Genomic DNA, 13,629 nt, shown 5'->3' on the forward strand with positions numbered 1-13,629 from the left:
GTCCTCACTTTCTCCTAACCCATTTAGTGTAGGTAGATCCACAATGCTGTTCAGGATTTGGACTGAAGGAGTGGTGATATATTTTTCAAGTCAGGATAGTCAGTGGCTTGGAGGGGAACTTGCAAGTCTCAAAAATTGCTGTCTCAAAATCCTGGAATTCCCTCCCTAAGGGCATTGTGGGACTACCTACTGCACATGGACTGCAGCGATTCAAGAAGGCAGCTCACCCCCACCTTCTCAAGGGGCAACTAGGGACGGGGTAATAAATGCTGGGCCCAGCCAGTGATGTCCATATCCCAAGAATTAATTTACAAAAAATTTGTAACCCACTTCTGCGCTCTAAGGTATTCACATCTTTCCTATAATCTGTCAACCACAACTGTACATTACACTCCAGCTGAGGTCTAACAAGTTTCTTGTACAAGTTCAGCTTCACCTCCTTGCTCTTGCACTCTGTCCCCTGATTAACAAAGCTCAGGACATTATACATTTTACTCAATTCTCTCTCTATCTATCCTGCCACCTTCAATGATCTGAATACATCTACAGCCAGGTCTCTCTGCTCCTGCACCACTCTCCCCTTTTGAATTTTACCCCCTAATTTATTTTGTCATTCAATGTTCTTCTGACCAAAGTCCATAAGTTCACACTTCTCTGCATTAGACTTCATTTGTCACATATCCCCCAACTCCACCAACTTGAAACTGGAATTCTACATTGGCCTACTCACACATTACAATTCTTCCAAGATTTGAGTCATCTTCAAACTTTGAAATTGCCCCCCTGCACACCAAATTGACAACAAAATTTGGCAAAGTAACAGGCAAAAGACTGTCACTGTTTGGCACCACTACTGAGAGACTGAGTTTGTACCTCTGTTTGCAAGTTACATTCCGCTGTTTTCTTGGCCATTTCCAGCTCAAACTCTGACCTCCCTTGTCGCATCGATTGCTGCAGTGAGCTCAGTTGTTCTCTCATCGTCTGTAATTCAGCTCGAAGTTCTTCATTTTCCTTTGCCAGGGATGCCAACTTTTCCTTGCTGTCCTGTGCACTCTCCAGCTGGTAGGCTCCACCCTCCTCCTGCTGCTTTGCCAACCTGACAGTCTTTCCCTCCAATTCAACCTTCTCAGCAGACAGTTGTACCAGCTGTGCATTGAACTGCTTCATCTTTCCTTGGTCTCTCTCCATCTTACCTTGAGATGGTTCATTACTCAGCTCAACTTTTGCATTATTGTCCTTCAGCTGCAGCAGGTCCTCCTCGAGAATGGAAACTGTCTTCCTCAGGCTCTCCTTCTGTTGCTCCAGTGCTTTCTTCTCAGCTTCAACGGCCTTGATTCTTCCCAGCATTTCTTGAATCTTGAGATTATGAGCGTTCTCCAGCTCTTCCATTTGCTTCTTAACCTTGGTGACTTCCTGACCAGACTGTTCAAGGGCAGAAAGTGCTGAGCTCAGCTCCCTCTGTGTAGATACTCTCCCCTTGCTGACCTCTTGCAAACTCTGTCTTAGTTCAGCACTTTCAGGTTGTATCATTTCTGTATATTTTCTTGCAGACATTGCCAACTTCTCCTTCATCTCCTCTTCGTGAGCCACGTGTTGGTCTTTCGACACTGTTTGGTTGTCTGTACTTGATTGTTCTGCCATTAATATATGGAGCTGGGCCACAGTTTCCTCCAGTTTCTGTGTGGCTTCTAACTTCTCAGCATTTGAAGCCTCTAATTTCTGAGTAATCTCCTTCAATTTGTCCTTCAAAACATTTAGTTCTTCCTTTCCCCTTGTGGCAACGTTCATGTTCTCCTCTTTCAGCACAGCCTGTTGGCCTTCCCAATTCAAGGCAGAAAGGACTTCCAAACTTGCAGTGTCTTCCTGTTTGAATTCATTCCTTTCCAGCTCTTGATTGACCAATTCATTTTGGTCTTGTCTCAGGTTTTCTCCAGGATTCCCATTGTCTGCTGCCAACATTAACTCCCTCCCATCAGGAGAGGGAAAAGCAGCACCACTCTGTTGAAGCACCTGTTTCTCAGGAGGTTGGAGTTTGCTGATCTCTGACCGAAGTGAGATGACAGACATTTTTAATTCTTTGACTTCCTGTTGGCTTGCCTTGTACTTCTCTTCAAGTGAATTGTTGAGAGACTCCAGGTCTTGTAGCTTGATCTGTAGCTCTTCCATCTCAATCAACTGACGCCCATTTTCCAAATTGATTTGACTCTGAGTTTGAACCAGAATTGTCTCTATATTTTTTAGTTCCTGCTTCACTGTTCTTCGCTTTTGGTCAGTATCTCCTTTCAATCCATCGTCTTCCTTTTGATGTTCGTCAAGTGTGAGCTTCAGCTTCTCCAACTCCTCCTCGTGGAACTGTTGGGCTGCTGCCATCTTTTCTACCTGCTCCTTTTTCAGTAACATATTCTCGTGATCTTTCTCGACCAGGGCTTGTTTCAGTTCATCAAGAATCTTATCCATTTCCTCAACCGTTTCATTCAGGAAGTTGTTACTGTCCTCCAACTGCTCCACCTTGTTTGATTGTTCCTCAATATTCTTCTGCAATTCCTTGAAGTTTGAGATCTCTTGCTGAAGTTTGGAGGACTCCTCCTCATGGCTCTTCTCTTTCTCTTTGAATAGAAAGTTCAGTTGCCTGATGACATGCTCTTTCTCGGTTAGATCTATGCTGAGTTTTTCTAAGAGAGATCGCTGTTCTGCTATAACTTTGAGTTCAGTCTCTCTCTTCTCATCTGTTGTTGAGGGGGATACAGCATCCTGAGACCTCTGAACATCAATTTGGCTGCTGCCTCTGCACAATTCTGATACAGCAAGCTCTTGCTTCAAGTTGCTCACCAGTCCTATGTTCTGTTCTTCACGATGAAGCACTTGCTCATCATGTTCAGATTGTAGTCGTTGACCTGGATCTGACCTGGAGTCATTAGTACACACTTCCAGAATTGGTTCTTGGTTTCCTTGGAGATCACCGAGACCCTTTGAGGCACTGTGTGTTGTTGATGCTCCTAGTGGTATTCCTGGTTCTTTAGATTTCATGAAACTCTGCGTCCTTCCATTGACCACTGGCTTCTCATGCTCAGGTTCCTCTTCTGACCAATAATTTAGCTTCTTGTACAGCCCCTGAATATGAAGCCAATTTCAACAATGTTGAACATCAGATCTTAAGCAGTAATCATGGAACATTCCTGTCCCCACCTCCATTAACATGGGAGGTGGAAAATGATCAACAAAATCAAGTGGATTCAACAGGAAGGTCACAGACAGCATTTTTATTTATAAAGCAAACATTTACCTGGAACTAAAACCATGCTGCGAGAGTCATAATGCAGTGTAGAGGGAGCTTTACTCTGTATCTAACCCTGTGCTGTCCCTGTCCCTGGGAGTGTTTGATGGGGACAGTGTAGAGGGAGCTTTACTCTGTATCTAACCCCGTGCTGTCCCTGTCCTGGGAGTGTTTGATGAGGACAGTGTAGAGGGAGCTTTACTCTGTATCTAATCTTGTGCTGTCTAGGTCCTGCTCTGGTGAAGTGTTATCCTAGACTCGAAATGTTAGCTTGCTTTCCCTTCATGGATCTTGGCTGACCCGCTGTAAACTTAATCATTTTCTGTTTATGTCCCTGTGCTGGGAATGTTTGATGGGGACAATGTAGAGGTAGCTTTACTCTGTATCTGACCTTGTACTGTTCCTGACCCAGGATTGTTTGATAGGGACAATGTAGAGGCAGGTTTACTTTATATCTAACCCTGTGCTGTCCCTGTCCTGGGAGTGATTGATGAGGACCATTTTTACCTCTGTGCTCTACCTGAAACTAAAGATCAGAAGTGGCAATGTTTGCTTTTCCCAGAATGTCAGAAACACAATAAAATTAATATATTGGACATTATTTTGAAGACACTCATTACCTTAAACAGGTTGTTGAATTGAACTCTTGTTGTCATTGTCTTCCTGGGAGTTTTATATTCACTGTAATCAGTGGAGAAGTGGGGGCATTGATTAATGATAATGATAATTGTGTATTAAATCTTACTTATACAAATAGCTACACATTTATTTGGCTGTTACTATAAAAATTAGCATTAATATTAAAAACATTAGTATCCACAAATGTTCATTCACTCTCCTCCACCTCCAACACTCAGTAGCAGCAGTGTGTTCTATCTACAAGATGCACTGCAGAAATTCACTAAGGTTCCTTAGACAGCACCTTCCAAACCCATGACCACTTCCATCTCAAAGGACAAGGGCAGCAGATACATGAGAACATCACAACCTGCAAGTTCCCCTCTGAGTCAGTCACCATTCCGACTTGGAAATATATCACCGTTCCTTCGGTGTCATTGGGTCAAAATCCTGGAGCTCCTGCTCTCACAGCATGAGGTTGTACCTACAGTGAGTGTGAGGTAGCAGAGAGAACAGTGTGGCATTTACTCTTGAATGGACCTTCTTGTGGCATTGCTGGCTGTTGCTCCATACCTTGAAGCAACACTGTCTGGGCTGGTAATCTCAACTGGGCTGCTAGGTGTGACGATGCCATGGCTTTACGTGGTGTTGTTTTCGTCCTGTTTTTGTTTATTCATTAGTGGGACTTGGGCGTCGCTGGCTGGCCAGCATTGATAGCCCATCCGTGTATATCCCTGAGAAGGTGGGGGTGAGCTGCCTTCTTGAACCGCTGCAGTCCATGTGCTGTGGGTAGACCCACAATGCCCTTAGGGAGGGAATTCCAGGATTCTGACCCAGCGACACTGAAGGGACAGCGATATATTTCCAAGTCAGGATGGTGAGGGGCTCGGAGGGGAACTTGCAGGGGGTGGTGTTCCCGTGTATCTGCTGCCCTTGTCCTTCTAGATGGAAGTGGGTTTGGAAGGTGCTGTCTGAGGATCTTTGGTGCCTAGTCTGTGAGACAGCTCTCCCAATTTTGGTAAGGAGGACTTCGCATGGTCGATAGGGCTGTTTGTGTTTTTCAGTTGTCTTTTCTGGTTCCAAGGTCATGCCAGGTGATCCGACTGGTTTCATTGCTTTGTTGTGACTTTCTAGCGATTGATACAACTGAGTGCCTTGCTGGGCCATTTCAGAGGGCAGCTGAGAGTCAACCCCATTAGTGTGGGTCTGGAGTCACATGTAGACCAGGCAAGATAAGGATGGCAATTTCCTTCCCTAAAGGACATTAGTGAACCAGATGTGTTTTTCCAACAATTGAAAATGGTTTCATGGTCATCAGTCAACTCTTAATTCCAGAATTTTAAAAATTGAATTCATATTCCACCATCTGTCATAGCAGGATTTGAACCCAGGTCCCTAGAACATTATAATGAGTTTCTGGATCAATAGTCAAGCAATAATACCACTAGACCATTGCCTGACCATGTGGGGGCCTTGGGATTTCTTTTTAAAAGTTGGAACAATAGAAGCAGCCTGGACGGGTGTGGCCAACTCTCACAGACCAGGATTTCTAATTTTTTTGAAGTTTTTATGGTTAGCGTTAAGCAGTTGCTATTGTGGTCTTGAAGGAGGAGCTATCTTTCCCTCTGTGGGTTACATCTAGAAGCTGGGGTTTCTCTCTGTAGCTGGGTTACCTGTGGAAAAAAATTTGTTTTTTTTTAATTTGCCTTTTTGCCAAAGGATGTGGTTATGGGATGGTACTATATTGGAACAGTTAATTAGTAATAGTTACTGTATCTATTATAAGTTTTCCAAAGAGTTGGTATCCTAAATTCTCCTTTCTTGCATTGTATTTTAAAAATAGTGTTTAAATAAATAAATACATTGTATTTTGCTTAACATCGAGTAGTTTGGCCAATTGAATTGCAGCAAGAAGAAAGCATGTTAAATTTAAAATAAGAAAATGTTAGGGTCTGGGCTATCTTCTTAAAATATTTTGAGTGGGTCTAGCCTAGTCTGTAACACAAGGTCTAGTGTCCTCTTCAGCTCACCCTTCTCATCTACCTGGACCTCAAGATCCTTGATGGAGAACGATTGCACATTTTCCCTTTCTGGAACATCTTTGAAACAACTGTCCATCAATGAACAGGACAGCCTCAGAATGTCAGTTCTTGTCTGAGTGCAGGGCAGTATTTTAAAGATGCTGCAGATATCAGCCCTTCAGCAGGTATTCAGTGAGTGGGGATTTCTGGGAATGGCAGGTGGTTAGATGGGGCGAGAACTGGGAAAGACCCAGGCAACGGGAGCAGGATAGGGTGTTAAGAAGCAATGTTTACGGGAGGCAATAGCATAGTGATAATGTTAGTGGAATAGTAAGTGAAAATGCCAGGCTAATGTTCTGAGTTTGTTGATTCAAATCTCAGATGATGACATTTGAATTTAATAAAATATGGATCATTAAAAACCCCATGGTGACTATGAAATCATAATTGATTATTGTAAAAAAAAAAAAAAAAAAAATCTGTTTCATGAATGTCCCTTAGGGAAGGAAACTGTCATCCTTACCTGATCTGGCCTACATGTGACTCCAGACCCACAGCAATGCGGTTGCCTCTAAAATGCTCTCTGGGCAATTAGAGATGGGCAACAAATATTGGCCTGGTCAGTGTCACCCACCCCTCAAAAAACAAGGCGTGGTCCAATGTGACAAGAGATCTTGTTCGGCCTTGCAGACAGAGAAATTCTCCTTGAAACTTATTGTTATTATGAGAGTGACACTGAGCCAGCGCATCGCTCAGGGTGACACTGAGCCAGCGCATCGCTCAGGGTGACACTGAGCCAGCGCATCGCTCAGGGTGACACTGAGCCAGCGCATCGCTCAGGGTGACACTGAGCCAGCGCATCGCTCAGGGTCTAACAGAAGTTGTGGTGCTTTCAGTTTTATCTATAGTGGATAACAGATACCTGGGAGTGAATTACAGACTGGAATCTAATCGAGAGGGTCGGGATGATTTTTAAGTATAGAATAACAGATATTTGGGAGTGAGTTGCTTCCAGACTTGAATCTGAGCAATGGGTGTGAGTGATTATACACAGAATAAAGGGAGTGAGTGAATTGCTTTGAAGGGTCTGCGGGATGAGAATATTCATAAAATAACCAACAGACAGACTGTTTTTTTGTGAACACTGTTGGTTTTGCTGCTCCTTTCACATGGCGGCAATTCCCCTTTTTGCTCATGACCGAATGAGGTCAGCACACTCTCCAAATGGTTTTGTTTCCATTTTACAAAACCACAGATTGTTTCCTTAAAACACAACCGAAAGGAGCCGAGCCCCAGTGAGAGTCAGTGTGTGTGGGACTGTACCCCAGTGAGAGTCAGTGTGTGTGGGTGTGTCTCCCAGTGAGAGTCAGTGTGTGTGGGAGGGTGCCCCAGTGAGAGTCAGTGTGTGTGTGGGTGTGTGTCCCAGTGAGGGTCAGTGTGTGTGTGGGAGTGTACCCCAGTGGGAGTCAGTGTGTGTGTGGGAGTGTACCCCAGTGAGGGTCAGAGTGTGTATGATTGTACCCCAGTGAGGGTCAGAGTGTGTATGATTGTACCCCAGTGAGGGTCAGAGTGTGTATGATTATATCCCGGTGTGTGTCAGTCGTGTGGAACTGTACCCCAGTGCGAGTCACTGTGTGCGGGACCAGTGCCTGTCTATGTGGGACTGTACCCCGGTTGCATGTCCATGGACAGGCATGTACTTGTAACTATTATGTCAGTTTGATCTGTCTCCTTACCGTTTGCCCAATGGCCAGGCTGAGTCCAAGTCAACACCCTCCAAATCCAGATCGAAGTTTATTCCATTCAAGGAGTATAACTTGTTCATGATGTCAGAGCGGAGCCTATCTGATAGGAATGGGCTCCGTGCGTAATACCATTCGCTGTAAAGGAGCAATCAATGCAGTGTGTGTCAATGGAATGACGTGATAGGTCAAGGAAGTTTGTGGAAGACAATGCAACCAGCCAGTCAGAGGGCTCCTCACATTTTTTGAAAATCATTCATCTGAGATAACCTGTCGACAGATAATCTTCACCTGACAGTTACAGTGCACAGTGCCCAGAGCATATCCAGTCCAATGAAATCCCAGCTCACACTATAAACTGCTACAGTGTTGAAGTCACCTCTCAACCTTCTTCTCTCTAACGAGAACAGCCTCAATGCCCTCAGCATTTCCTCCTAAGACATTCCTTCCATACCAGGCAACATCCCAGTAAATCTCCTCTGAACCCTTTCCAAAGCTTCCACATCCTTCTTATAGTGCGGTGACTGTTCACAATACGCCACGTGTGGCTGTACCAGAGCTTTGTACAGCTGCAGCATAGCCTCCTGGTTCCGGAACTCAATCCCTCTATTAATAAAGGCCAAAACACTGTATGCCTTCCTAACAACCCTGTCAACCTGGGTAGCAACTTTCAAGGATCTGTGAACCTGGACACCGAGATCTCTCTGCTCATCTGCACTCCCAAGAATCTTACCATTAGCCCAGTACTTTGCATTCTGATTACTCCGGCCAAAGTGAATCACCTCACACTTGTCCACATTAAACTCCATTTGCCACCTCTCAGCCCAGCTCTGCAGCTTATCTATGTCTCTCTGCAACCTGCTACATCCTTTGTCACTATCCACAACTCCACCGACCTTAGTGTCGTCCGGAAATTTACTAACCCACCCTTCTACGCCCTCATCCAGGTCATTTATCAAAATGACGAACAGAAGTGGACCCAATACTGACCCTTGCGGTACGCCGCTAGTAACTGGACACCAAGATGAACATGTTCCATCAACTACAACCCTCTGTTTTCTTTCAGCAAGTCAATTACTGATCCAAACTGCTATGTGTCCCACAATCCCATTCCTCCGCATTTTGTATAATAGCCTACTGTGGGGAACCTTATCGAACGCCTTGCTGAAATCCAGATACACCACATCAACTGGTTTACTCTCATCTACCAGTTTGGTCACTTTGTCAAAAAACTCAATAAGATTTGTTAGGCACGACCTACCCTTCACAAAACCGTGCTGACTGTCCCTGATCTGATTATTCTTTTCTAGATGATTATAAATCCTATCTCTTATAACCTTTTCCAACACTTTACCAACAAATGAAGTGAGACTCATTGGTCTGTAATTACCAGGGTTGTCTCTACTACCCTTTTTGAACAAGGGAACCACATTTGCTATCCTCCAGTCCTCAGGCACTATTCCCGTAAACAATGATTATTTAAAGATCAATGCCAAAGGCTCGGCAATCTCTTCCCTTGCTTCCCAGAGCATCATAGCATAGATCCCATCTGGCCCTGGGGTCTTGTCTATTTTCACACTCTGCAGTATTTCTAATACCTCTTCCTTGTGAACCTCAATCTCTTCTCGTCTAGATGCAAGTATCTCTGCATCTTCCTTGCCAACATTTTCATTTTCTTTAGTGAACACTGTCGAAAAATATTTATTTAGTACTTCCCCTATCTCCTCTGACTCCACACACAACTTCCCACTATTATCCTTGATTGGCCCTAATTTAACTCTCGTCATTCTTTTATTCCTGACATACCTATGGAAAGCCTTAGGGTTAACCCTGATCCTATCCGCCAACAACTTCTTATGTCCCCTTCTGGCTCTTCTGAGCTCTCTTTTTAGGTCTTTCTTGACTTCCTTGTAACCCTCAAGCGCCCTAACTGAGTTTTCACATTTTGTCTTAACATAAGCCTTCTTCTTCTTCCTTAGTAAACCACGGCTCACGTGTTCTATATCTCCCTCCCTGCCTGACAGGTACATACTTATCTCGGACATACAGGTACTTTTCCTTGAATAAGCTCCACATTTTTAATGTGCTCATCCCCTGCAATTTCCTTCCCCATTCTACGCTTCCTAAATCTTTCCTAATTGCATCGTAATTTCCCTTCCCCCAGCTGTAACTCTTGCTCGGTGGAGTACACCTATCCCTTTCCACCACTAAAGTAAACCTGACAAAATTGTGATCGCTGTAGTAAACCTGACAGAAGGGATATGGGCCGGGTGCTGGCAGGTAGGACTAGATTGGGTTGGGATATTTGGTCAGCATGGACGGGTTGACCGGAGGGTCTGTTTCCATGCTGTACATCTCTGACTCTATGACATGGTATAAAGGTGCTGCTGGCTGGCCACCATTCATTGTACATTCTTAATTTCTCTGGAGAAGATACTGATGAACTGTCTTCATGAACAAACCCTGGGTTCTTTTTAGATTAGATTCCCTACAGTGTGGAAACAGGCCCTCTGGCTCAACAAGTCCACACTGACAATCTGAAGAGCAACCCACCCAAACCTATTCCCCTACTCTGCATTTACCCCTGACTAATGCACCTAGCACTGCGGGCAATCTAGCCTGGCCAATTCACCCTGACCTGCATGTCTTTTGGATTGTGGGAGGAAACCGGATCATCCGGAGGAAACCCACACAGACACGGGGAGAATGTGCAAACTCCACACAGACAGTCGCCTGCGGCGGGAACCAAATGCAGGTCCCTGGCTCTGTGAGGCAGCAGTGCTAACCACTGAGCCATCGTCAGGATTCTGACGGTCAGGGAGTTTCAGGATCTGAACTCGGAGAGTGCAGGTATATTTCCAAGTCAGCATGATGAGTGGCTCGGAGGGGATCTTGCAGGAGGTGGTGTTCGCATGTACCTGGTGCACTTGACCATCTGGATGGAAGTGGTTTTGGGTTTGGAAGGTGCTGTTTAAGGACCTTGGGAGGTTACTGCAGTGCATCTTGTAGATGGTACACACTGCTGTGACTGTATCAGTACCTGCAGGAAGTGAAGGTCGAAGGTTTTGGGTCGGGTGTCAACAAGCTGACTGTTTTGTTCTAAATGGTGTCAAGCTTCTTGCACTTATTCAGGTAAGTGGAGACAATTCCATCATACTCTCAACTGGTGTCTTCCAGATCTTCGGCAAAAAGAGGACCGCAGATGCTGGAGATTAGAGTCGGGAGTGTGGTGCTGGAAAAGCACAACAGGTCAGGCAGCATCTGAGCAGCAGGAGAGTTGATGTTTTGGGCAAAAGCCCTCGTTCCAGATCCTGACCATTCACTAACATTATAGCTTCTTTTGCCAAGGCATTTCGGGAGAAAACTGAACACAGATCACGCAGTATCAGAGAGTCTTGATATCCAGGGTCACAGGTATCGCTGAGACACACAAAATTCCTTGGACAGCTGTTCTCACAGTCTCCTGAGATCCACACACAGATCCACATGCACTTTAACTGATCTCTGTGTCCATCAGCATCACCTGACACTGGCTCAAAACTGTCCTAGTCTCTTGTTCCATTTTACTCTTCATCTTACATGAAGCCTTCACAAGGAGCTTTTTCTCCTCCTTTCACATGTTAAGGAATAGAAGTTCCAACAACCATCAAGTACCACAGCTCCTCTGGACACTTCCTCCCCTCCCCTCCCCTTCCTTCCAACTCCAATCCTCCTCCTAAACTCATCACTTGTTGTGGATTCGCTGTCCCCTCTGACCTTCTGCCATTTGACTGCTCATTGAGACTCAAAGAAGGGGTAAGCCTTGAACACCTCTATATCATTCAGAAATAGGAATGTCCTCTTCGAATTACAAAAGACAAAACTAAAAGCTGAGACTGACCTGCAAGGTCGATGAACTTACTGATTCTGAATGGGTTTCAGTGGTGAGTCCTCTGTGTTGGTCTCGAGATTGGGGAAAATTAAATCACAAATTTCACGCTGTCCCATGAGATCACACAGCAAATCCCTGAACATTATGATGGTGTACAGGAATGGTTTCAGTTCCAAAGCTGAAAGGGCTCCAGAAAAATCTGTGTAGGTTTAACTCCATTGGTCAGAGCAATGGAGCTCTCAAAACAAAGCTTTTCACTGTGCCTCGGTACACGTGACAATAAACTCAATTCAATTCAAGATTCACCCACTGGCCACAAGTTGAAAATCTAGCAATATGGACCAGGAACACAGCAATATGGACCAGGAACACAGCAATATGGACCAGGAACACAGCAATATGGACCAGGAACACAGCAATATGGACCAGGATTCCTTTGGGAATCTAGAAATCTTTCAGAGAACGATATCCAACAGATTGGAAGACATTGACAGTATAAATGCTACCTGGAAGATGATTGTTAACATTGATTCATCAAAGAGGAACATGACCAAAAGGTCAGTGAGTTCCCGACAGTACACAGACTTAATACTTAATGTGAAATGAGACTTCATTAAACCAATGATTCTTGAATGCATCATTAAAGACACTGGAATCATAGCTGACCCAATAAAGAAATGCTTTAAGAGAATTTTCCACCACCCAGAAAGATCACAGAAATTCAAAGATTCCTTGGTACAGTGAATCAGTGAAAAGATTTTGACCAAGTTTGGCAGAAGTCAACAAGTTCTGAGACAAAATAAAAACTGGAAGCATTGTGGATGCTGTTAATCAGAAACAAAAACAGAAATTGCTGGGAAAGCTCAGCAGGTCTGGCAGCACCTGTGGAGAGAAATCAGAGCTAATGTTCTGAGTTCTGAGGAAGGGTCACTTGACCCAAAACGTTAGCTCTGATTTCTCTCCACAGATACTGCCAGACCTGCTGAGCTGTCCCAGCAATTTCTGTTTAAGATCTTGAGACAGGTTTGAGGGCAGGGTCAGCAATGTCGCGTGCCTTGCAGTCACGAAACGCTTTTGAAAAGCTGAAACAATTGCTATTCTCCCCATAAAGTGTAACACGTTACAATCCACACTTATCAAACAGCAGATGAACTGCCAATGAGACCAGGGGAAATCCTGTCTCAGCGGAGAAAGGCAGCAAGTGTAGACCATTCTAGTGTGTCGCTACATCACTTAACGCAGACAGAACAGTGCAACCCACGATAGAGAAAGAAGCTTTGGCAGTAATTTGGGCACAGATTCAGAGGATTTTACAGCACAGAAGGAGGCCAGTTGACCCATCATATCTGTACCAGCTTCCGAAAGAGCTACCCAGCTAGCGCTACCTCAAACCCAACCTCTAACTTTAATCACTTTCAAAGATATATCCAGCTTGCTTTTAAAACCTCCGATGGAATTAGCCTCCATCACTCATGCAGTACATTGCACATCCTAACAACTCTCTGAATAAAGGAGTTTATCTTTGTCTCTTTCCTAGCTCTCTTGCTGACAATTGTGAAAGTGCGACCTCCAGTTACTGACATACCAACTCATGGGAACAGGATATCCTCTTTACCTTGTCAATACTGTTCATCATTTTGCATCTCAATAAGGTCACCTCTTAATCTTCTCTGCTCCAAGGAGAATAAGGCCAATTTCTCTAATCTTTCTAATGCGAAAAATGCCCATATTATGTCATAGGATTATGTTTCAATATAGAAACTGACTGTAAACTATTGGCCATCCTCCTGAACACGAACAAAATTGCCAAGTTGCTGCTCAGAATCCAGTTCAGATTAAATTTAAAATTAAGGCTCACGAGGAATGATCCCATGAACAAATGATTACAGGGAATGTACCAAATGACTGCATACACACTGCCAAGGATGCCATCGAATAGAACTGAAAGGACAACTTAGACCTCATTGAGAATGGTGAGACACGCATCCTTAATCTCCCACCGACTGTCATAGCGTCACAAAGTCATAGAGTTGTACAGCACAGAAAGAGATCCTTCATTTCAACTTGTCCATACTGCCCAGATATCCTAAATTAATCTAGTCC

General features: G+C 44.4%; 1 protein-coding gene across 6 annotated transcripts in view; it reads right to left on the reverse strand.

Annotated features, from left to right (window-relative positions):
• Positions 1-13,629, reverse strand: part of LOC122551857 (uncharacterized) — a 54,980-nt gene that overhangs the window by 25,268 nt on the left and 16,083 nt on the right. For all 6 annotated transcript variants that reach the window (XM_087989424.1, XM_043694392.2, XM_043694393.2 and 3 more), the window contains 3 exons: positions 7,650-7,793; positions 3,895-3,955; positions 874-3,111 (listed from right to left, as the gene is read on the reverse strand). In XM_087989424.1, coding sequence (XP_087845550.1) covers positions 874-3,111; positions 3,895-3,955; positions 7,650-7,793 — 2,443 coding nt within the window. The remainder of the gene's footprint in view (positions 1-873; positions 3,112-3,894; positions 3,956-7,649; positions 7,794-13,629) is intronic.

This window comes from Chiloscyllium plagiosum, unplaced genomic scaffold, assembly GCF_037043375.1.
Source record: "Chiloscyllium plagiosum isolate Xiang-an unplaced genomic scaffold, Cpla_swu_hap1 HiC_scaffold_7, whole genome shotgun sequence".
NCBI lineage: Eukaryota > Metazoa > Chordata > Chondrichthyes > Orectolobiformes > Hemiscylliidae > Chiloscyllium > Chiloscyllium plagiosum.